The sequence below is a fragment of the Phaseolus vulgaris genome, chromosome 3 (assembly GCF_000499845.2).
Source record: "Phaseolus vulgaris cultivar G19833 chromosome 3, P. vulgaris v2.0, whole genome shotgun sequence".
In the NCBI taxonomy this organism is placed as follows: Eukaryota; Viridiplantae; Streptophyta; class Magnoliopsida; order Fabales; family Fabaceae; genus Phaseolus; species Phaseolus vulgaris.
In genome coordinates, this window is record NC_023757.2 from 25,660,516 (window position 1) to 25,684,630 (window position 24,115).

Genomic DNA, 24,115 nt, shown 5'->3' on the forward strand with positions numbered 1-24,115 from the left:
CGCACAATTAGTATTAGGTATTTAGTTGTTAATGCAACTTCGGCTTATAACATGATTTTGGGCAGACCTGCCTTAAACAGGTTAGGCGCGGTAGCCTCAACGAGGCACATGAAGATGAAGTTGCCCTCCCTTGAGGGAAGGGTAATCATTATCAAGTCTGACCAGAAGGCGGCGATGAAGTGTTATGAGAACAACCTGAAGAACAAAAGAGGAATATGTGTGGTCGTCGCCCAACCACAAGGATGTGAAGGGACCAGCCGTGTAGAAATCTCCAGTGAGAGGCGACCTGAGCCTGCAAGTGAGGTTCAGGAGAAAGAGATTGAAGGAAAGAAATTCAAACTCGGCACTTCACTGTGCCAGGAGATTCAAGATCAGGTCACCGGGGTAATAACGAGACACTTAAACGATTTTGCATGGTTTGCCTCTGACATGGCCGACATCGACCCTGACTTCTTGTGCCACCGAATCATGATGAACACGAAGGTCAGACCCGTGATACAAAGGAGAAGGAAATTCAATGATGAGAGATGCCTGGTCATCTGGGAAGAAACCTAAAAACTTCTAAGTGCTGGCCACATAAGGGAAATCCAATACCTTGAGTGGTTAGAGAACGTAGTGTTGGTCAAGAAGGCCAATGGGAAATGGAGAATGTGTGTCGACTTCACAGATCTGAACAAGGCTTGTCCCAAGGATTCATATTTGCTGCCTAACATTGACGCCTTGGTGGACAACGCTTCGGGTTGCCGACTTCTTAGTTTTTTAGACGCATTTTCGGGGTACAACGAGATCTGCTTGCCCCCTGCGATTAGAGCAAGATTGCGTTCACGATGGAGCTCTCCAGTTACTATTACAAGGTCATGCCCTTTGGGCTGTAGAACGCTGGCGCAACCTACCAAAGACTGATGGATAGGATTCTCGCCCCTATGATTGGGAAAAATGTGCAGGCATACGTTGACGACATGGTCGTCACCTCAGAAGAGAGAGACCAACATGTTGCTGATTTGGAGGACTTATTTGCCACAATAGCTAAATATGACCTAAAGTTTAACCCAAAAAAATGTGTATTCAAGATAAAGGTAGGGAAGTTCTTGGGGTTCATGCTCACTAAACGGGGGATAAAAGCAAATCCCGATAAGTGCGTGGCGATCATAGGGATGAGGAACCCTACCACTGTAAAGGAAGTACAACAGTTAACTGGGGGAATGACCGGCCTATCCTGGTTCTTATCAGCAGGAGGAGATAAGGGGTATCTTTATTTCTAGTGTTTGAAGAAGAACAACCGCTTCGTGTGGTCTTGCGAATGTGAAGAGGTGTTCTCAAACTGAAGGAGTACTTGGCTAGCCCGCCTGTCCTTTGTAAGCCGCTGCCAGGTACTCCTCTTCGTCTCTACTTTGCAGTTACAGATCGAGCGATCAACTCGTTCATCGTACAGGAACAAGATCATGTTCAGAAGTCCATATACTTCGTGAGCAAGGTGTTGTAAGGGCTCGAGGTACGCTATTAGGCCATCGAGAAGGAAACCTTGGCAATTGTATTCGTAGCTCGGTGACTCCGTCACTATTTCCAAAGCTTCACAGTGATTGTCCTGACCGACCTTCCTATTCGCAAGGTCCTCCAGAAACCTGACGTAGCAGGTTAGATGGTACGCTCGGTAGTCGAACTGTCCGAGTTTGACGTACAGTACGAACCTAGGGGGGCTATCAAGGGCTAGGTTTATGCTGACTTTGTGGTGAAACTTTCCTCAAAAGTCCCTCAGGTAGACGGTGGATATTTCCAGTGGGTTCTCTCCGTGGATGGATCTTTTAACCAACAAGGTAGCGGAGCTGGTATAATCCTAGAGGGACCAAATGGATTGCTGATCGAGTAGGCCCTTAGATTCGCTTTTAAAGCCAACAACAACCAGGCTGAGTACGAAGCGCTGGTAGCTGGAATGTTGTTAGCCAAAGAATTGGGTGCTCGAAGTTTATTGGTAAATAATAATTCATTGTTAGTGACTGGGCAAGTCACAAGTGAGTACTAGGCCAAGAATCCGCAGATGCCTCGTACTTAAGGTATGCCACACTCTTAAGGGAGACTTTTCCCGTGTTTGAATTAGTGCATATCTCGAGGGAACAAAATGCTCGAGCAGACTTGCTGGCCAAACTCGCCAGCTCAAGCAAGGGAGGTCGCCAGAGGTTAGTCATCCAAGAGACTCTGAAGTCACCTAGAACCACTGCAGGTTGTGTGGAAGAGGTCCAACACGTGGGGGCTTTGGAGGTTGGAAGAAGAGGGCATCGATCGTTGACACAAGAAACGCTAAAGGTGCACAAGGTAAGTGCTTATGGCTTGTCGGGAGAGGAATCGTTGGACGTCTGTCAGGTCGACATGGGTGAAACTTGGATGACACCATATCAATGTACCTTCCTGATGGCATGCTCTTGGTAGAGCCTGTGGAGGCTAAGGTAATCAAGAAGAACTTAGGCAGGTATATCCTGGTAGACAAAAAACTGTTCAAACATGGCTACACTCATCCTATCCTCACCTGCATCAACGGGGATTAGTGTACGCGCATCGTGGCAGAGCTCCATGAAGGCATCTGTGGAAGTCATGTCGGGGACGGGCTCTCTCCCTGAAGGCTGTTCGAGCGGTGTACTATTGGCCGACCATGAGGGAAGACTGCATGAAGTATGCACAACGATGCGAGGAATGTCAGAAGCATGCTGATTGGCATCATGCACCCCCAGAGGATTTGCGATCCATACACAACCCCTGGCCTTTCCACAGCTTGGACCCATTCCCACTAGTGATTTGTTAGATGAAGTATCTGGTGGTGACCATTGAGTATTTCATCAGGTGTATAGAAGCTGAACCAGCTGCGCAGATAACTGCCTACAGGGTTCAACACTTTGTGTGGAAAAATATTGTTTGTCGTTTTGGGATCCCAAAACGTTTAGTGTCTGACAACGACACCTAGTTTGCGAGTCAGTAGCTGTGCAAGTTGTGCGCAGAGCTCGACATCAAGCAGGTGTTCGCCTCGGTAGAGCATCCTTAAACGAACGAACAGGTCGAGTCCACCAACAAAATCTTGCTCAGAGGCTTGAAGAGGAGGTTGGAGAAGGCTAAGGGGACTGGGCAGAATAAGTACCTCGAATCTTGTGGGCCTACCACACCACTACACAATCCACCACGAAGGAAACGCCCTTCAGTTTGGTATATGGATCAGACGTCATGATCCCTATGGAGATCCAGGAGAGCTTGTCGCGATTCCAGAACTTTGTGATAGAAGAGTCTAACGAAGGGAGGAAGGTGAACTTAGACCTACTCGACAAGGTGCGGGAGCAAGCACGCGTCAAAGCTGAAGCCTTGAAGAGAAGGGTGGAGCAGAAGCAAAAGTCCAAGCTCAGACCTCGGCAGTTCCAAATTGCCGACCTGATGATGCGAAAGGCTCACCCTTACCAGTTGGAGAATAAGCTCCCAAGTGGACTGGCCCATTCCGCGTGGTAAAGGCACTCGGAAATGGAGGATACAGGCTCGAGACTTTAGAGGGTGGAACTATACCCCGAACATGGAATGGGGCAAACCTTAAGTTTTATTTCAGTTAATATATCTTTGTCGATCTTTATGAACAATTTGAATAACTAAGGGGACACTCTTTTTCCCTTACGGGGTTTTTTAATGAGGTCACCCAATGAAAAATTATTCTTGGAAGATGATTTGCCAAAATACTCTGTTAACGCACAATAGGGCGACTTGACCGGTAATATATTTGAGTAAGCACAGTGTGTGTATGATTGACAATTAAACAAGGCCACCTATTCCTCTAGTAAGATTCTGGGGCCTAGGTGACTTGACGAGCATGCTATTCAGATGGGGAAACCTTTTCTCAGTAAGATTCTGAGTTTGGGCACCCTGAATGGACTCAAAATTATTTAACCGAGGGCCGGTAAGACAACCTACCCCGGTATTGAAGAGTAGACTTGGTGTGTAAGCCAACACCCAAGTCAGATACTCCAAGTAATAAAAATTACTTAAGAGTAGACTTGGTGTGTAAGCCAACACTCAAGTCAGATACTCCAAGTAATGAAAATTACTTAAGAGTAGACTTAGTGTGTAAGCCAACACTCAATCAGATACTCCAAGTAATGAAAATCGTTAAAGAGTAGACTTGATGTGTGAGCCAACACCCAAGTCAGATACTCTAAGCCACTAAAATCCATTCAAGGGCAGACTTGGCGTAGAGATTGGCTCCAAGTCAGATGCTCAAGTCACCCCTAGCCTTGGGGAAGGATGTGTGAAGAAAGCGAATAAACTTTCCAAGTGCATAAGTCCTACGCGACCAAGTCGAAAAACCTAATCCCTTGCTCATGTAGCTAATCAACGCTCGAGAAAGTAAGACATCCTTTACGGCTAGAAGGTATGGGTCGTCCATGAGATAGCTCCGCCAAAAGGACTATGATTTACCATGCTGAATCAATGTATCACATTGATAAGGTGGTCGGTTATATTATCATCAGTTGATTAAGTTACAATAGTCATGTTTACTAAAGCATGCATTGTTGATACACTAGTCGAGGTGTGACAAAGATAAACGAGTTAAATAAATAAAGGTACTGATACATACAAAGGTTTAAGAAGTTGTTAAAAGAGCTGCAAAAGGCAGTTGAGTACATGAAGACTCAAGACTCTACTCCTCCTCATCCACTGGTCGCCCATCTACCACAGTCTTTCCCAAAGCAAGTTGGGAGAAATCTATTTCAGGGTAGATTCCTGAAGCTTGGGCGACGACATCCTCAAAACCTGGCAGGTATGAGTTGGCAGCATCGTCAGTAAGAGCCTCCTTGACCTTCTTCAGCTTTTCATCCTTTCGGACCAGCTCTTCGCCCCTCTTGGCCAACTCTTCCTTCAACCTTTCCACCTCGGTCTGGAGCTCCACGTTCTTGTTAGATAATTCCAAGACCTCCTTGGACTTTGCAGTCAAGAGAGCCTTGGCTTCTTGCTGCGACCTCTGAAGCTCCTCATGAAGCTTAACTGTTTCTTGTTGGAGCCCACTAACTTGCTGTGAGAGCTCAGCAACCTTGTGGGATTCATAAGAGCATTTTATTCACAAATTTGGTGTTAATTGCAGATTTCTAGGGAGGATTGAATATTTAGAGTAAAGGAGAATAATTTGAGCCAAAAAGAGAAAGTTGGAAGGTCCCAGAATGGAAAAAGATGCAAAGAAAGATTGGGCCTTTTTTATGTTTTATCATTTAGCCCATTAACGCGACACAAGAAGCAACCTAACCCTAGAAAACTAGGATAAATAGAGGGCTAGAGGTTTAACCCTAGTGTGCCAGATTGATAGCAAAATACCATAAAGTGAATTGTAACCCAATTGGGAGAATGGAAGATGCTAGAAGTATGCGTGGCTAATTCTACCCTTTGGGATTGAGAGTAATCTGCTCAAACTCTTATGTATTGAGGTGATATCTTATATATTAATATTCAGTTCTTGATAGATTATTGGTATTGTTGTTATATTTTTAATTTTCCGTGACAAATTGAGAATCTTAAATCTTGTTGGGAGGTATTTTTAGGGTTTGGAACTAAACAAGAATACTTAACATATTTGAGTGCTAGGGATAGACTTGAAATGTTAATTGCCATTAACGTCTGAACTTCATTCTAAGTTGTTCTTATAATTATGCGAGGGATCGATAGTTAGGGAACATTCTTAAGGATTTTATATGCGAGGAATCAATATAAATGATTTTTATACGGGCATCAATTTCAATCAAAGAACTTAATATTGACATGCTAATCAAAATACATAAGAGTGAGAAAGATGAAACCTAATCCCTATTTTTCCAACTTGAAGCAACCAATTCTTTGTCTGTTTTCTTATTGATCAGTGCCAACACAATTAATTCAAAACTCTTTTTATTGTTCTGTTTTTATATTTAGCGATCATTGTACTCGATAATTCACTGTTCCTTGTGGGATCGATATCCGTCTTTAGGGACAATTATTACTTCTGACAAACGCGATGCACTTGCCATAAAAAGTCATCACCTTTCCACCCCCTTAGTTTAAAGATGGCCAGGCAGTTCATAGCCAAGGCCTGCCCCAGTTGCCTCACTGCTTGCTCCACCAGCCGGTCCTCCTCCAAGCTCTCTAGTTTTTCTTTGGTCTTGGCAGATAGCAGGATCTTCTCGAGGAAGGAAGGGGCATCCAAGGTAGGATCCCACAATCCTCCCACTGGCGCACTTACACCCGCACTCTCCTGCACCACTATGTCGTGAGAAGGAGGGGGACTGGGTGGAGGAGCTTGAGGAGAAGGTGCGCGACCATCTGAAGCAGAGTGTTCAGCAGGCTCAGTGGCAGACTTTCGCCTCCTCTTGAAGACAGACCCATAGTAGGTTTCTTCATCATAAGAGGGGACAACCTCAACAACAACCTTAAGCTTCAAGTCTTTCGTAGGGGAAGCTTGGGCAGTTGTCTTCATCTTTTTGGCCTTAGCCACCAACTCCTTCTTGTTAAGCATACCCAACATGCTGTCTGCTGAAAAATAGGGGAAATTTAGTAAACAGATATACCAGTCAGCACCAACAAGAGTAAAGCAGGAAGAGATACCAATATAGTCTTTAAGTCCCATTGGGGAGAACTCTTGGCTTATGAGGGTGGTTGTGTCAAAAACCACCTTTAAGCTGAAGAAGAAGAGGCACACCTCTCGCTCCTATTGGGGCATGTCCTCCAAGCATCTGACACCTTGGAATCTCGGTTTCTCAGTCCAATACAAGGGGAACCCACCTATAAGAGTTGGGTCCCTCTTATTACAGCGGATCTTTAGGAATTTGCCCTTGAATCCCTTGTAAGATTGGTGTGAAGAGTGACAACAAGGCTTTCCTAGCCACCCCGTTGAAGGACACACACAGTTGGCGACCTAGGCGTTTGGCCTCAAAGAAATGCAAGAAAACCTCTACTGATGAAAGATGGCTGAAGTGGGTGCAAAGAATGGAAAAACCCCGAACAAACGCCCAACTATTTGGATGTAGCTGGGCAGGGGCAACATTAATTTCGGTGATGAGTGCTTTCTCTAAATTATACAGGGGTAGACGAAGGAGAACTTTTTTGAAAATAGTGGTGTAGAAATAACAGAAAGGACCATCTGGGTCCAAGGATTCATCGCAGCAGATCGGCTCATCCTCCCTACAGGGCACTAGCTTAAGGCCTCTATCGTTCTCCCTACCAAAGATACACTTTTTTGGACGCTCGCGTGTGCGCTCACGATGGAGTGTGGTGAAACGTCCACTCAGAAACGCTTTGTGCGTCGCGTTGCATGCACCACTACCTACAAGACACATAAGCCACCAAGGGCGAGCAAGTAGCCTTTTCGCTGAAGCAAGCTCTGCTCGAGCCTAGGGGCTTGTGTACTGGACCAGAGCGCTCAGAGCTTAGTGCTCGCTGGTCGGAGCTCAGCATCTGCCCCAGACAGGTCAACTCGGCTTTTGGGCCAAGTTGATGGCCCATGTGGTTGAGCTCAAGATATGTGTCTTAAATAGTTTTTGTATACATAACCTAACCCTTCGCGTGCAAGACCTAGGCGGTCAACAAGGGGTGGTAATGGACCTAGGGGTGGACTTAGTTTGTATGGGTCTAGTGCGAGTAACACGTTTTCTCTAAACCTAAGCCCATGTGTGTTAAGGCACGATAATTTAGGTTGCATGTATAGCGTAACACCACGCTGAGGGTGGCTATGTAAAACAGACTGGACCCCTGATGCCGGTACATGAGTTGATACCCTGGTGGTTATTTTGTTATGATTCTATGCACTCTAGAGAGGAAAAGTTTTGTTCGGTTGCAACACCAAGAGAGTGGGCCCTTGAACTAAATATTTTCTTGTTGAATATGCTTTCAATTGAGATGATATTCTCGTATAAAAGGAACTTGAGATCCCCTGTTAAAGGGATGCTGTTTCTAAGACTGAAACTAGTTACTTTTTGTTTCTTATAAAGCCCTGTACTGACTTGATCGTCGGAGTGCAATCAACAGGTAGTGATGGAGTTGTGCCTTCATCCGTTGCAAATTCTTTGGTGGAGTGGTGGAAGCTTCAATGGAGGAGAATGAGCAAGGATCTCACGTAGAGAGTTGAATTCCTTGAAGGTGTATGCTAGGTGTGGAGAGTGAGTGGTGAGGCCATCTCACTTGAAATAGGTGAAAAATGAAGACTAAAATGTCTATCCTAGGGAGGTAGGAGACAAAGAGCAAAATTGGCACAATTTTAGCAGCAATTCACTCTAGATTTAATCTTGCCATTTCATGAGCCAAGCACCTCCTTTTATAGCAATGGAGGGCTGGAATTTACAAAGCCAAATTCAAATGAAATGATTTTGAAATTGGCGCCTAAATGGAAGTGAGCACATGGAGCACATGAAGCATATTTAACATGTGATGGAAAGCATTTAGCACATGTATCATATGGAACATGTGGAAAGCGTGTACTCTTCTCCATGGCTTGATCATAACCGACCTTGGTTAGAATGAGGTGTTTTTAGAAATCCTAATTTGACCAAGGTTGGTTTTTTTAGGTGCCAAATTTCATCTATGGAAAATTTCAAATGAAATTTCCTATTCTAATTTTGACAAGAAAATAAAATCTTCTCTGTACTATTTAAACTAGGATCTAGGCTTCTTCAAACATGCAGAGAAATGTTTCTTTGCCATTAGTAGCAGCATCCCAGTCCTCTTGTATCTTCTTTACCAAAGACCTAGTTGTGGCCATGATCTTCTAGTTGTTGGGCTTGCACTTGGGCTTGAGCTTGGGCCTTTTCTAGTAGTTGTTTATGTTTTGATGAATTGGAGGTCTTCTTGAATATGTTTGTACATTCCTTCAACCTAGAGTTGTCCTCTTGATTGGGCCTACAAAAGTAAACAAAAGCCCAATTTAGACCTATATTTGCAATTAAATCAATAAACAACCTCTAAGTCTTCATCCTCCTTATTGTATGGTTATGTGAGGCTGAACGGTTTCCATTAGGTAGGGACCCCTTTGTCTCAACGGAGCCGCATTCCAATGTATCAAAGAAAAGAACATATTCCAACAAGATAGACGGAGCCAGAGCTTGTCTTCGGAGTCAACCGATGAGTGGGTGAATCGGCAAGAACAGGCTCCTTAATAGCTTACTTAAAATATATTGCTTTGTCTTTGCCAACAAAGAAAAATGCACCATGTCTCATCTTCATTCACTGCATAGTCAATAATAGATGTAAAATTTCTAAAACTCTAAGGATGTTGTCAATGTCCTTGAGGTTTGTGGCTGAATCATACCTATTTCTACACAATCAAACGACACAGGTGGTTGATTTTAAACCATTCTACATAACTTTCATATTGCATTGCAAACTCAATTGGTACAAACACTTTATCACTTTTAATTGTAGACTCACTAGCTCTAACTTTATTTTCATCAACAATAATATATATGCTCATCATTAACATTTTGTTAATAAGGTTGTATAATTTGTTTATACTTGTTGAATGATATCCTAGAAACACCATTTTCTCTCCCTTGTCATCCAACTTTTTTTTCTTCTTCATTAGGTACATGTATAAAGTGAAGAGAACCAATAAATGACTTATTGCATGTTTTCTTCCTTACCATGTTTCTCCTGAAGTTACATCATGTAGGCTCTTAGTTGAACTTTTGTTCAAAATATAGGCAATAATATATACAACTTTTCTCCAAAATTGTTTGGCATATTCATTCCTTTAAGTATACATCTTGTTATATGATGGAACCCTGAGAGATAGAGCCACCACTGAGCTAGCCCAACTTTCTAGAAGGATAACCAGGAGCATGACACAAGACCCAAGGCTAGGTCAGGATCAATCAATAGCTAGTACATCAGATCCTATCATTCCTCAGAGGATTACCAAGAGCAAAGCCCACATGATTGGAGTTAAACACCAACTAGTTTCTTTGTTTTTAATTTCAGTAAGTTAGGGTGAACTTAGCATAAAGTGGCTGGAGTCAAGCCCAACTCTTCCTAGCTTTTAGAAGAACCTTGGACCACCCCCTATAGTCACATTTTACCCTAGATTCTAGAAGGAATGACCTAGCTTGGGTGACACACTAGGCTTGACATAGTTTCTAGAAGGTCTATCCTAGGCCGCCCCTCTCTCTCCCTCTCTTGCCCTCTAAGGCACTCTTCCCTATAAATAGGGTGCCTTACCTCATATTTTCACTTGATTTTGAATATTGAAGAGAAACTCTGCTTGGGTGATTAGTGAGCTTTGTCTCCTAAAGGTTTTTAGATCTTACCTTGTGAGTGTAGTGCACTTCAAGTGGCAGCTCTTCACCACTCATCTTGGAGTCTTCCACCACTCCAAGTGGCGTGACCACACCTCCCTCACCATAAGCTTCTCTTACTCTTTCTCTTTTCCTTCTTCATTTGCGTTGCTTCTTTCCATTTTTCATGTCCTTAAATATTATTTTTCCATTTGATCATATTTTGCCATTTCTATCTTAAATTGTTTTAAATTTTGCACCTCATAATCATCACCGTATAATTGTGCTTTCTCTTTTGCTCTCTAGAAGAGAACCTTCACACTTACTTAACCACTTGGTTAAGTTCATGTCTTGTGGCAATCTTTTTTGAGCTTATCACCATAATTGTTAATTAAAAAAAAATCCTAAACACGAGTGCAATTCTAAAATCTACACATATCATTATGTTCCTGAACATTCTATTTTTTCTTTCAACTTTTTCATCATGTCGAGGAGTATATAGAGGAGTAAGATGGTAGAGCACCCAACCACACCCAACCACACAATAAGGAGGATGAAGACCTAGAGGTTGTTTATGGATTTATTTGCACATACGAGTCTAATTGGGATTTTGTTTAGTTTTGTAGGCCCAATCAAGAGGACAAATTTAGGGTGAAGGAATGTACAAAAATATCCAAGAGGACCTCCAAGTCATCAAAACATAAATTAGAACTTTGGTCAGAAGAACACAAGAAGATTGAGTTTCTGCTGACTAACCAACATTATTTTTAGGCCAAGCTTTAGCTTAAATAAATTGTATAAAGTTGTTTAGGATTTCATGGGCCATTTATTGGACCTAGTAGCCTAAAATAATTGGACCAAATCTTTGGGAAAAGTAGCATAGGTTTTTGGGATTGTATTTGGGCCAATAGTAAGTTAGGGTTAAAAGTAACTAGTTAGGGTAACAATTGGACTTCTTTGAGTCCAATGTAACCCTAAAATGTCTAAGGTATATTGGAGGACGAAAATTACCTTGGCATGAAGCACATGGACGTCCACATGGCAATCTAGGAGTGGAAAGGATTTGGCATGGAAGGTGTGAGCTAAACATGGAAAGCATGACTCCACATGACACCTTCTCATTGAAGAGTTTTATTTTGAATTTTCAAATTTTGGCTCCAAAATGTTCAGCCATCTCTCCTATAAATTGAGGTGCTTGGCTCTTGAATTGGAAAGATCAATATATGAGTGAATTACTGCCCATGTTTGCAAGCTTTCTCACTCCCTTGTCTAGACCTCTCTAGGATAGACACCTTGATCTTCTTCTTCACCTTTTCAAGTGGTATGGCCTAACCAATCACTTACCCTACTCTTCATGCACCTTCAAGGAAACCATAACTCCATTGGAGCCATCCTTGTTCCATCTCCTTCATCAAGCTTCCGCCAACTCCAATAAAAATCTAAGGAATTTCAATCGATTATGAAGGCAACACCATCAAATTTCATGAATTATACTTTTCTTATCACTATAGTAATGAAATTCATTTAAGTAGTATTCGCCAACCCCATCTATTTTAAGAACTTTGATGGATTGCCTACATTCCTTCTCCACCATTGTCTTGAACCTTCTAAAACCTCAAATGCTTCACTTTTTTATTTTAATGAAATAAACTAACATCTATCTTGTAGACCCATCAACAAAGGAAATGAAATTGTGATATTTAATTTTCTCTTGTTGTCACAAACTTTCATCACATTGTACTTCATATTCATGGCATAATCTTTCTCCAATAATTTCCGAAGACTTAATAAGTTGGTGTTCATTTGTGGTACATAAAGAACATATGTTATAAATGATTGTTTTCAATCTTTTCTTTGAATTAAAACTTTGCCCATCCCTTCCGCTGTAGTAGTGCTAGTGTACCGACCAGTCCTTGGACATCGTTGACTGCTAGTAATGATGGGCCATGTAAGCTACGTCCCACGAGCGGCATGGGCCAGTGCCTCGCGAGCGACGACGAGCCAAGGTGCCGAAGAATGGAACAGACGTCCATCACTAGGATGTGCTGATGTGTCCTCGACAATAGAGTGAGGGCGATGTGACATCGGTCATCGGTGACTCAAACAACAGAGCTGGGCCACGAGAGGTGAATCCCAGACAACACACCAGTTATCAGAAGGGAGAAGCCTAGATCACGAGGGGTCCATGCGTGTGGTGTGAATAACACATTCAGGCGTAGCACAAGTAAAGAACCACCGGAAGAGCTAGGGCCCATGAGGGTTACGTTCTAGGGGTAGGCTGCATGCATGGCACGTGAACAGCTAGGGTACTCCCAGGACGAATGGCCTCAGAGATCAGGTGCACGAGTATGTACCTAGGTGGCCATCCCGTTAGAGGTTGCACTCCAGTAAGGGAGTCTTACGCTTGCCCTAAGAGTGGGCGATAGCGGCGCTAAGGCATACCTTCAGAAACCCTAAATGCGGGTGACGAAAACAACGAAAACCCTAAAGTATATAAAGGGTAGTAACAAACCTAACAAGGTACACAACATTTACGCGATACACACACAGTTTACACAGAGCTTTTACGAGCTAAGAGTTTTGGTGTTTCCTAGCCCCAGTATTGACTTGAGCGTTAGAGTGCAAACGACCTCTAGGGCGCCCGTTTGTCTTTGCAGGTTCAGGTGTTTGATCGAAGGAAAGCACGAACGAAGGCAGAGAGAATTGGGCGTGTGATCGTCATTAGACGTACAAAGGCAATTGAGTCAACCGACAGGAACATTTGGCGCCCACCGTGGAGCACGATCTAAAACTTTGTCCCATTCACAAGAACAGAGCGAAGATCCATCAAGATGAGAAACACAAGGCAAGGATCCGTTACACCAAATGGAGGCGAGAGCCTCACCCTGCAACAGATCATGGAAACGATACGCGCCCTCCAAGAAACGGTGGCGACATCAAGACTAGCTCAAGAACGCATCCAGATTGATTTGGCTGCGTCGCAAGCGAGAAATGAAGAACTGCACAGAACTAATGAGGAGTTGCGCAGGAATTTGCAGAATCAGGCACGGGAACGAGAGGTGGAAGAGCAAGAACCTGCCACGCCACCCAGGGTTTTCCCAATGCCATTTTCGCAACCAATCATGGACGCCGTGATACAAGCCACGCTCGTGGGTCTTAAAGCCACCTTCACAGGTGTAGAGGACCCAGAGGCTCATCACGGCCTTCCACACACAGATGATGCTGGTTGGGGGCTTTGACGCAGTGCATTGCAAGCTGTTCATGAGCACATTGGCGGGAACGATGCTAGATTGGTTCATCAGCCTCCCTGATGGGCACGTGACATCGTTCGCGCAGTTCATAGCCAATCGGGCTCCCCCACCGGTCTCTTACGATCATTTTGACGTATGGCAGTATCAGGGAGAGTCTCTGAAGGAGTTCCTCAATCGTTTTGGGGCACAAGTGGTGAAGCTGAACACAAAGGATGAGACTATGATGGTGCATGCTTTCAGGAAGGGAATCGTGCCGAGACCCTTTAGCGAGTCGCTCATTAGGAACCGCCCCAAGACTTTCGACGAGATTAGGCGTCGAGCGTTGGCCCATATTGTCACGGAAGGAGAAGTCAACAAGAAGCGCACCTGCGTTGTCCCCACACGCCCGCGAGGGCCAGGTCGACCTCAGCCAATGAGGGTACATGAGGCAACGACGGAGAAGAGGGCCCCAGCGAAACAGCAGCCTTACGAGCCCAAGAAGCCCCAAACTAGGGGGCGCACAAGGGAGAATATGCCATAAAGGCACAACTTCCTAGTGGAATTGAAGGAGATGATCACTGTCTCCAACATAACAAAGAGATTAAAGATGCTCGCAAAGACTGACAAGAGATTGGGGCCTAACAAGAACGCTTGGTGCGAGTTTCACCAAGCGTTTGGCCACCCCATACGCATCTGTTTGGTGCTCGGAAACCAGTTAGACGATCTGGTGAAGAATGGTTTCCTAAAGGACTTCTTGATGGAGTCACAGGGAGCCTAGACCTTGACATCGCCAAGAGGGGACCAGGGGCATGAAATGCCCGTTCATGGCAAGATTCACACCATTTCGGGGGGTTCTCAGGTGGAGGGTGCATCGCTTCTCAGTGAAAGAAATATGCATGAGCGATGATGACGGTAGAGGCGAAGAGGCAGATCAGGCCTTTGACGTCGACCTTGTCTTCACCAAGGCCAACCTTCGAGATGTCGTCCCACACGACAATGACCCAGTGGTGATCTCAGTAGTGACGCAGGGAGAAAGGTACACCGTGTATTGGTGGACCGGGGAAGCTCGACCGATGTGATGTTCTGGTCAACTTTCAACAAGCTGCAGTTGTCTCCTGATCAACTGAGGCCCTACATTGGCTGTTTGTATGGTTTTGCGGGAGACCAGGTGGAGGTGCGTGGGCACCTAGAGCTGAAAACCACCTTGACAGATGGTGTCGCTTCTCGCATAGAGAACATCAGGTACCTTGTGGTTAACGCCCCCTCAGCTTATAACATACTGTTGGGTAGACCCGCACTGAATAGGTTGAGGGCAGTGGCGTCGACGAGGCACATGAAGATGAAGTTGCCCGACTTGGGAGGAACGGTGATCACCATCAAGTCAGATCAGAAGGAGGCTAAAAGATGCTATGAGAATAGCTTCAAGACAAAGAGAAAGGTGTTCACAGTCACCACCCGGGAACCAAGTGAAGAAGGGGTCGCCCGGGCAGAGATCGCCCGTGCAAAGATTGCCCGGGAGAGGCGACCCGAACCAGCAGGAGACGTCTTGGAGTGGGAGATCGGAGGCAGGATGTTCAAACTTGGCAAATCACTAGGCCAAGGGACACATGACCAGATTGCCAAGGTCATAGCGCGACACCTGGATGCCTTTGCATGGTCCGCCGCGGACATGCCTAACATAGACCCTAACTTCCTATGCTATTGCCTCACAATGGACCCCCAGGTCCGACCTGTCCGTCAGAGAAGAAGAAAATTCAACAAGGAGAGGCGACAGGTCATCAAAGAAGAGACGAAGAAGCTGCTGAGTGCCGACCACATATGGGAGATTCAGTACCACGAGTGGTTGGCAAACGTGGTCCTGGTGAAGAAGGCCAACGGGAAGTGGTGGATGTGTGTGGACTTCACGGACCTTAACAAGGCATGCCCAAAGGACTCTTATCCTCTTCCAAGCATTGACGCCTTGGTGGATAGCGCCTCGGGTTGCAGATTGCTCAGCTTCCTGGATGCTTTTTCTGGGTATAACTAGATTAAGATGCATCCTAGGGACAAATGCAAGACTACGTTCATGACAGAGTTGTCTTGCTACTGTTACACAGTGATGCCCTTTGGGCTGAAAAATGCAGGTGCGACCTACCAGAGGCTGATGGACAGAGTTCTCGCGTCCATAATAGGGCGCAATCTACAAGCCTATGTGGATGACATGGTGGTGACCTCACAGGTGAAGGATCAGCATGTCGTTGATTTAGAAGAGCTATTTACAACAATAGCTAAGTATAGACTGAAGCTGAACCCCGAGATGTATGTATTCGGGGTGGAAGCGGGTAAGTTCATGGGTTTTCTACTCACCGAGAGTGGGATAGAGGCGAACCCCGAGAAGTGCACTTCAATCCTTGTAACGAGGAGCCCGATCTCAATGAAGGAGGTGCAACAGTTAACATAGCAGATGACCGCTCTGTCTAGATTTGTATCAACTGGAGGAGACAAAGGTCACCCTTATTTCTAGTGTCTAAGGAGGAACAACAGGTTCATCTGGACCAGGGAGTGCAAGGAGGCGTTCCTCAAGCTGAAGGAGTACCTGACCAGTCCCCAGTGTTGTGCAAGCCAACCCTGGGTACTCCGCTTCGCCTGTACTTCACTGTAACGGAGCGAGCGATCAGTTAGGTCCTTGTGCAGGAACAAGACTAAGTGCAGAAGCCAATATACTTTGTGAGCAAAGTATTGCAAGGGCCTGAGGTGAGATACCAGACCCTAGAGAAGGCAACCCTGACAATAGTGTTCTCGGCAAGGAGACTTCGCCACTACTTCCAGAGTTTTACTGTAGTGGTGATGACAGATCTGCCTATTCGCAAAGTCCTACAGAAGCCGGACGTGGCGCGAAGAATGGTACGTTGAGCAGTGGAACTATTAGAGTTTGATGTCCAGTACGAGCCCAGAGGCTCTATCAAAGGCCAAGTCTACGCAAATTTTATGGTAGAGCTCTCCTTGGCAGATGCACACCAAGAGGAAGCCAACTTCCGATGGGTGCTCTCTGTAGATGGGTCCTCTAACCAGCAAGGTAGCGGAGCCGGCGTCATCTTGGAGGGACCAAACGGGCTATTGATCGAGCAGGCCCTACGGTTCGCCTTCGAGGCCAACAACAACCAAGCGGAGTATGAAGCCCTGATTGCTGGCATGCTATTAGCCAAGGAGATGGGTGAACAGAAATTGCTGGCGAAGAGTGACTCTCTACTAGTCACGGGTCAGGTAAAAGTAGAATACCAGGCCAAAGACCCTCAGATGGCCACATACCTCAGTTACGTGCAAGTTCTGAAGGGGTGGTTTGCGGTGTTTGAGCTTGTGCATGTCCCTAGGGAGCAGAATGTCCGAGCTGACTTGCTAGCTAAGCTCGCCAGTTCAGGCAAGGGGGGTAGACAGAGGACCGCCATACAGGAAACCCTGAAGACACCTTGAACCTTCACAATAGATAATCTGGTGGGGGTCCATCAGGTCAGCACGTCGAAAGGGGAGACGAGGAGTCATCGGTCACTAACTCAGGAGACACTGAAAACTCCCAAGATAAGCACATATCCAGTTTTTGGGGAGTAAGGATTGCAGGTTTGCCTGGTCGAAGGAGGAGAAACTTGGATGACGCCCTACAAGCGCTACCTGGATGATGGGATACTCCCATTGGAACCCATAGAGGCCAAAAAAATAAAGAAATATTCTTCCAAGTACACTCTCATCGACGGAGAGTTGTTCAGACACGGGTTCACCCACCCAATCTTGGTATGTGTGAGTGGCGACCAATGCGCAGGAATAATGGCAGAACTCCACAAAGGGATATGCGGGAGTCATATCAGTGGTCGATCTCTAGCATTGAAGGCCATTCGTGCGAGATACTATTGGCCAACCATAAGGGAAGACTGTACGAGGTACGAACAACAGTGCAAGCAATGTCAGCAACACGCTGACTGGCACAAGGTGCCACCGGAAGAGCTCAAGTCGATTTACAGCCCTTGGCCATTCCATACTTGGGGAATCGATATACTGGGACCCTTCCCTTTGGTGATACAATAGATGAAGTACCTTGTGGTCGCCATAGAGTACTTCATGAAGTGGATAGAGGCTGAGCCAGTGGCGCAGATCACGACCCACAAGATTCAGCACTTCGTGTGGAAGAATATAGTCTGCCGCTTTGGGGTACCGAAGTGTTTGGTGTCTGATAATGGCACCCAGTTTGCAAGCCAACAACTGGGAAAACTATGCACAAAAGTTGGAATAAAGGAGGTGTTCGCATCAGTCGAGCACCCCCAGACGAATGGGCAGGTCGAGTCTGCCAACTGAGTCCTGCTCAGGGGTCTGAAGAGAAGACTTGAGAAGGCCAAAGGGACTTGGGAAGAAGAGGTCCCTAGAATCGTGTGGGTTTAACACACCACTCCCCAGTCCACCACCAGAGAAACACCCTTCAACTTGGTGTATGGGTCGGACGTGATGATTCCCATAGAGATCCAAGAGAACTCACCACGCTTCCAGAACTTCGTGGCTGAAGAGTCCAACGAAGAGAGAAAGGTGAACCTGGACCTACTGGATGAAGTCATGGAGGAAGCAAGAATTAAAGCTGAAGCCTTGAAGAGAAGGGTGGAGTACAAGTATAGCTCCAAGATGAAGTGATGTGATTCCAATAGCCACATAGAACAAGATTCTTGACACTTTGAGGAATCACCTCGAGCTGGAAAATATAGAGGCACTTTCTTAGAAGTTGGATCATGGTTCTAAAATCAAGAACTCACCAATAACAAGTACCAAATCCCAAACTCATTTGGATGAACCAAATATTGTCAAATTGAATCAACAAAGGAAAATAAAAAGAAGAGACCGAACAGAAATTGAATCAAAAACAAAAGTACCGAACAGAATTAAGAAACAAACAGAATAAAGGTGCTGGAAAATTAGAGGAACCGAAACAATAACAACTCAAAACTCAAGGCAACATGAACAAATTGAAGAAGAAGAAAGGAAGGAGAAGAGAATGCTCATGAAGATGGAAGATAGGTTGGATGATCACGCCACTAGAAGTATGGATGCTCCTAGATGAGTGTGCAAGCCGCCACTTGAGGAAACCATGGTCCTTCAAGATAAGACTAGAGTAGAAGCTCAAAAGCTCTCCAAATGCTCACTCCAATTTTGAGTATAGTTTCTTTAGATGAATTCAAATCTGAATTTTACAAGGAAGGCACCTCTATTTATAGCCTAAGGTGCTGAAAAAGAAAGCTAAAACAATTCAAAATTCCCTCCCAAAACCATCTAGAACCGGCGCTAATTTGCAAAGCAAGGAAGGTGTGATCCTTTCCTTCACTTTGGCACCCCCTATTCTACTCCTACACCTATCTACTAATACACCCCCCTAAAGCTCCTAACTAAAACCTAAAAGATGCTATAACAAAAGAGGTTTCTAAGGTTTCCCTCTAAGCACCTTCAACTAAAGACACTACAAAAAGAGAAAATAAATGTCCTCTAGCTCCCAAGGCTTTGAACATGCTTCTTGTAATCCTTTGAGGTGGACTTTGACCTCCATGGGCGTCCTCCATTTGTGCCTCCACCTCTTCTTGAGCTTGATGAGTGGTCTCCATGTTCTCTTGGGCTTGATCTCCATCATACTCCCCGAGTTGGAGAGAATTCGACCACGAATTCTGGAGACCTACAGAAAAAGGAGTTAGATCGCTGACATTAAAAGTATGACTACCTAAGAATGTATCAGGCATATCTAACTCATAAGCATTGTCATTAATCCTCTTGAGGATTTGGAAAGGTCCATCCCCTCGAGGCATTAGTTTGGACTTCCTTTGAGTAGGAAAACGATCCTTCCTCAAGTGAAGCCAAACCCAATCGCCCTCATCAAACAACAATGCTTTTCTCCTTTTATTGGCAAGTTCAGCATACTTGCCAACCTTCTTCTCAATTCTCTTCTTGATGTCTTTATGCAAAGTTTTCACAAAAGAAGCCTTTTCATCCCCATCTTTGCACAAGAAATCTTCAAGAAGGGGAATAGGAAGAAGATCAAGAGGTGTTAGGGGATTAAACCCATAGACCACATAAGGAAATTATTTATTTTGCCTTGCTTGTGTTTGATCACATAAGGAAATTGCTCAATGAATTCCACCCACTTAGCATGCCTCTTGTTAAGTTTGTTTTGGCTTTTCAAATATTTAAGAGATTCATGATCACTATGTATCACAAACTCTTTGGGAAAAAGATAGTGTTGCCAAGTAAACAAAGCCCTAACAAGTGCATATAATTCCTTATCATAGGTGGAATAGTTGAGATGACTTCCCTTCAATTTCTCACTAAAATAGGCTATGGGGTGGCCCTCTTGAAGGAGAACAGCCCCAATGCCTATGCTTGAAGCATCACACTCAATCTCAAATGTCTTAGTGAAATTAGGAAGGGCCAAGATGGGAGCATTAGTCAATTTTTCTTTCAAAGTATCAAAAGCATTTTGTTGTGCTTCTCCCCAATGAAAGACCACATCCTTTTTCACGATGTCATTGAGTGGTGCGGCAATGGTACCAAAGTTTGGGACAAATCTTCTATAGAAAGAAGCAAGCCCATGAAAACTTCGGACCTCATTCAAAGATTTCGGTGTAGGCCAATTTTGAATGGCCACCACCTTTGTTTTGTCCACATGGACCCCTTTACAACTCACAACAAACCCTAGGAATTCTATATGATCAAGAGCAAACATACATTTAGCAAGGTTAGCATACAAATGTTCCTTCCTAAGGGTTTCCAAAACTTGCCTAACATGCAACCTATGGTCATTCAAAGATAAGCTATAAATGAGAATGTCATCAAAGTAAACCACAACAAACTTACCAATGAAAGGTCTAAGAACATGATGCATGAGGCGCATGAAGGTACTTGGTGCATTAGTTAAACCAAAAGGCATAACTAACCACTCATATAAACCAAAGTTGGTCTTAAAAGCCGTCTTCCATTCATCACCCGGTTTGATACGGATTTGATTGTAGCCGCTTTTAAGATCAATCTTTGAAAAGATTTTAGAACCATGTAATTCATCCAACAAATCATCTAGTCTAGGTATGGGATGCCTATACTTAATGGTTATGTTATTTATGGCCCTACAATCCGAACACATTCGCCATGTGCCATCCTTTTTTGGCACTAAGATGATAGGCATAGCACAAGGACTCATGCTATCTTGCACCCACCCTTTCTCAATCAAAGCCTCAACTTGTTGGCGAATTTCCTTGGTTTCACTTGGATTGGTCCTATATGCGGGACGATTTGGTAAAGAAGAGCCCGGTATCAAATCAATTTGGTGCTCAATCCCTCTCAAAGGTGGAAGTCCATTTGGAGGATCTTGAAACACATCTTTGAACTCTTCTACCAAATTTTCCAAGCAATGAGGACTATCAACAAGTGTTTCTATGCTAAGAGTTCTAGGGATGGCTAAAAAAAGAGGATGATGAGCCACTATTTCCCTTTCAATGTCACGCCTAGACACAAGGAGTGTAGGCTTAGAACTCTTATCTTTTTTATCTTTTTTATTTTTTTTCATCTTTTTCACTCTCCCTCTTTTTCTTCATGATAACTTGGTCCTCATGGACTTCTCTTGGAGAGAGAGATTTTAAAGTAACCTTGTGACCATGGAATTCAAAAGATAATTTGTTGGTAAAGCCATCATGTAAAACTTTTCTATCAAATTGCCAAGGCCTTCCCAAAAGAACATGAGTGGCTTCCATGGGCACAACATCACATAATACCTCATCTTTGTATTTTCCAATGGAGAAATGGATGAGGACTTGTTTATTAACAATTATTTCTCCTACTTCACTAAGCCATTGTAACTTGTAGGGCTTTGTATGAGAGATAGTAGGCAATCCAAGCTTATCTACTACTCTTGTACTAGCCACATTTGCACAACTACCCCCATCCACTATCAAGGAACAAATGTTGTTTTGAATAAGACATCTTGTATGGAAAATATTTTCCCTTTGACTTTCATCAAAAGATTGTGAAACTTGTCCAAGAAGTCTTCTCACAACTAACAAGTCCCCTTCAAGTGGACATTCGCTCTCTTCCTCACTAGATGCATGAGAATGCAATGAATGCTTTGGAGAATCCGAATCATGCTCACTAACTACAATGCCCTCATGCATGTACATACTTCGTTTGGAAGGACAATTTGCAGCAATATGACCATAACCCATACATTTAAAGCATTTAGTGTTAGATGTTCTAGTGGGAGACTTAGGTCTAGAAGTTGATGGCTTAGATTCCTTGGGTTTGAAAGAAGAATCTTTGGAAGGATGTTTAGAAAAAGAAGTTTTGTTTCTCCAAGACTTGGAGTAGTATCCATCATTGGAAGCATTTTTAAAAGAGTTTTTCTTAGCAAGTTGGGCTTCCACCTTCATTGCAAGATGAACTAAAGAGCCCAATGATGAATACTCTTGTAACTCAACAATGTCTTGGATATCCTTCCTAAGACCACTCACAAACCTAGCAACCATGGCTTCTTCACTTTCTTCTAATTCAATTTTAAGCACAAGCGTCTCAAGCTCCTTATAATATTCATCCACATTTAGCGTGCCTTGTTGAAACCGTTGGAGTCTCAACATGAGGTATTTCCTAAAATGTGGGGGCACAAACCTAGCGCGCATATGATCCTTTAAAGAGTTCCAAGAGTCCACGGGAGGACCCTTGTGATAGATAATGTCCTTTACAATCCCATGCCACCATTTCATGGCATAATCACTAAACTCTAGGGTGGCTAGCTTGAGCTTATGCTCATCTTGGATCTCATGGATCTCAAAAATTTGTTCACACTTAGCCTCCCAATCTAAATACACATTTGGATCACTAGAACCATTAAAACAAGGTAGTTTGACCGAAGGAAGCTTGGACTTTGCATCATGGTAGAAGCCATTGCCGTAGTGAATTCTTTCCCCTTGGTGATGATGTCTTTGTCCATGGACTTGGGGTGGAGGTCTCCTTCTCCTATGCTCATCTTCACGGCCAACATCATTTGAAGAAGCTCTTGAAGATGGTCTATGAGAATGATGTCCATCATGGATAGAAGGAGATGGTCTAGTTTGTTGGACCTCCATCTTTTGCAATTTCTCCTCCAACCGTCTAATTGTTCTTTGAGCTTCATGTAATTCACCAATAATTGAAGCTTTGGAAGGAGAATTCTGCTTGTAGGATGCATCACTTGAAAATCCAGCCATTTGTAATTAAAAACAGCAAACACACAAAAACAGCAAACAAGTTAAAAATTAGCAAAAAAAAAACAGTGAGCTATAATGAAACTGCCGAAGTGAACTTAAGGCTGAAAAAGATATCACTCTCAGAGAAATAATGTTCTTGCTCCAATCTGATCTTGAGGCCTTGGAATCCTCAAATGAAATATGTCAAAGCAAGCACACCAATCTTAAGAGCAAACCACCACAAAACCAAAGAAACAATAAAGACAAACAAGAAAAGGTATAAGCAAGGAAAGGTAATTGCAAAAGGAATACTATATGTAAGACAAACTCAAAGAATAAGAATGAAAGACAATCAAGAAAATAAAGAACTCAATGAGAAAAGTAGGCACAGAAAAGAATACCTAAGGAAAAGCACTAGAGTAGATGAAGAAAACAAAAAAATTTAGCTACTGGAAAATTTTTTTTTATGCAAACTGTGTTTGATATTCACTGATTTAACTGGAACGTTGTAGAGCGAACTTGATTATGAAATTTATACCACAGAAACTTCAAGATGTTAACTCAATAATGGCACTGGAATCAATTAAAAACAGTAAGCCAATTGAGAGAAATAAAGTTTTTAAAATCACTGCCAGATTACCGTATTTTTTTCGGCAGGAATGTACACTTTTTTTATTTTATTTATCATTTTTTGTGTACTTCATATTTTTGAATGATTCTTTTTTCTATTTTTTTCTAACACTTTGAATATCTCAAATCCAGAATTTCAAAATTTTACAGTACGTAAATCAGTTGCAATAAGGAAAAACAGTAAGCACTTTTTCAGAAACAGAGGAATCCTAATAGGAATAAAAAACAGGATGATGAACTAGCAAAGACATAATAGAAAATGATGTATTGGAACTTGTATAGGTCTAGAATACAAGTATGAACTCAATTCTAAAAAGAAAATGCACAAAGGATCAACATCAATTCAGAAAATTATATGACACCAAAGCAAGAAACAATCAAAACAATAAAAGTACTACTAGAAGTAATGACATATATGGAATAACATGACTAAGACAAAACTTGACATGATTCAAAAATTAAAAGACACAACACAAATTGTAACAAGTGAAAGGAAGCTTAAGGTAAACTCTAGGAAGGATAATGCCATTCCAAAAGAGCAACCATACTCATAAGAATTATGAGTGCCATAAACCTTTCCACAAACACTTGGAGCAAAAGAAAAACAGCAAGAATACTCAATTAAAATTCTAAAACAGAAACTTAAATTGCAAGAAATTAAAAAGAGCTCTTGAAATAAAGTGCACACAACTCAACAATTAAACAAGAATGAACCTAAGACTCATGATACCACATGATGTGATTCCAATAGCCACATAGAACAAGATTCTTGACACTTTGAGGAATCACCTTGAGCTGGAAA

At 43.4% G+C, this 24,115-nt stretch overlaps 2 protein-coding genes across 2 annotated transcripts; both read left to right on the forward strand.

Moving 5' to 3' along the window:
* Positions 1-14,555: 14,555 nt before the first annotated feature.
* LOC137839438 (uncharacterized) lies at positions 14,556-15,503 on the forward strand. The gene has a single exon (XM_068648552.1). The coding sequence runs from the start codon at positions 14,556-14,558 to the stop codon at positions 15,501-15,503; it is 948 nt and encodes a 315-aa protein (XP_068504653.1).
* A 1,598-nt stretch (positions 15,504-17,101) lies between these two features.
* Positions 17,102-17,533, forward strand: LOC137839439 (uncharacterized). Its single transcript, XM_068648553.1, has one exon. It carries the CDS (start codon positions 17,102-17,104, stop codon positions 17,531-17,533), a length of 432 nt encoding a protein of 143 aa, XP_068504654.1.
* The last annotated feature ends 6,582 nt before the right edge of the window (positions 17,534-24,115 follow it).

Bases quoted from the DNA above. Each gene is read 5' to 3' on its own strand.
- LOC137839438 (XM_068648552.1), top strand. From the start codon at position 14,556: ATGTTCTGGTCAACTTTCAACAAGCTGCAGTTGTCTCCTGATCAACTG.
- LOC137839439 (XM_068648553.1), top strand. From the start codon at position 17,102: ATGACGCCCTACAAGCGCTACCTGGATGATGGGATACTCCCATTGGAA.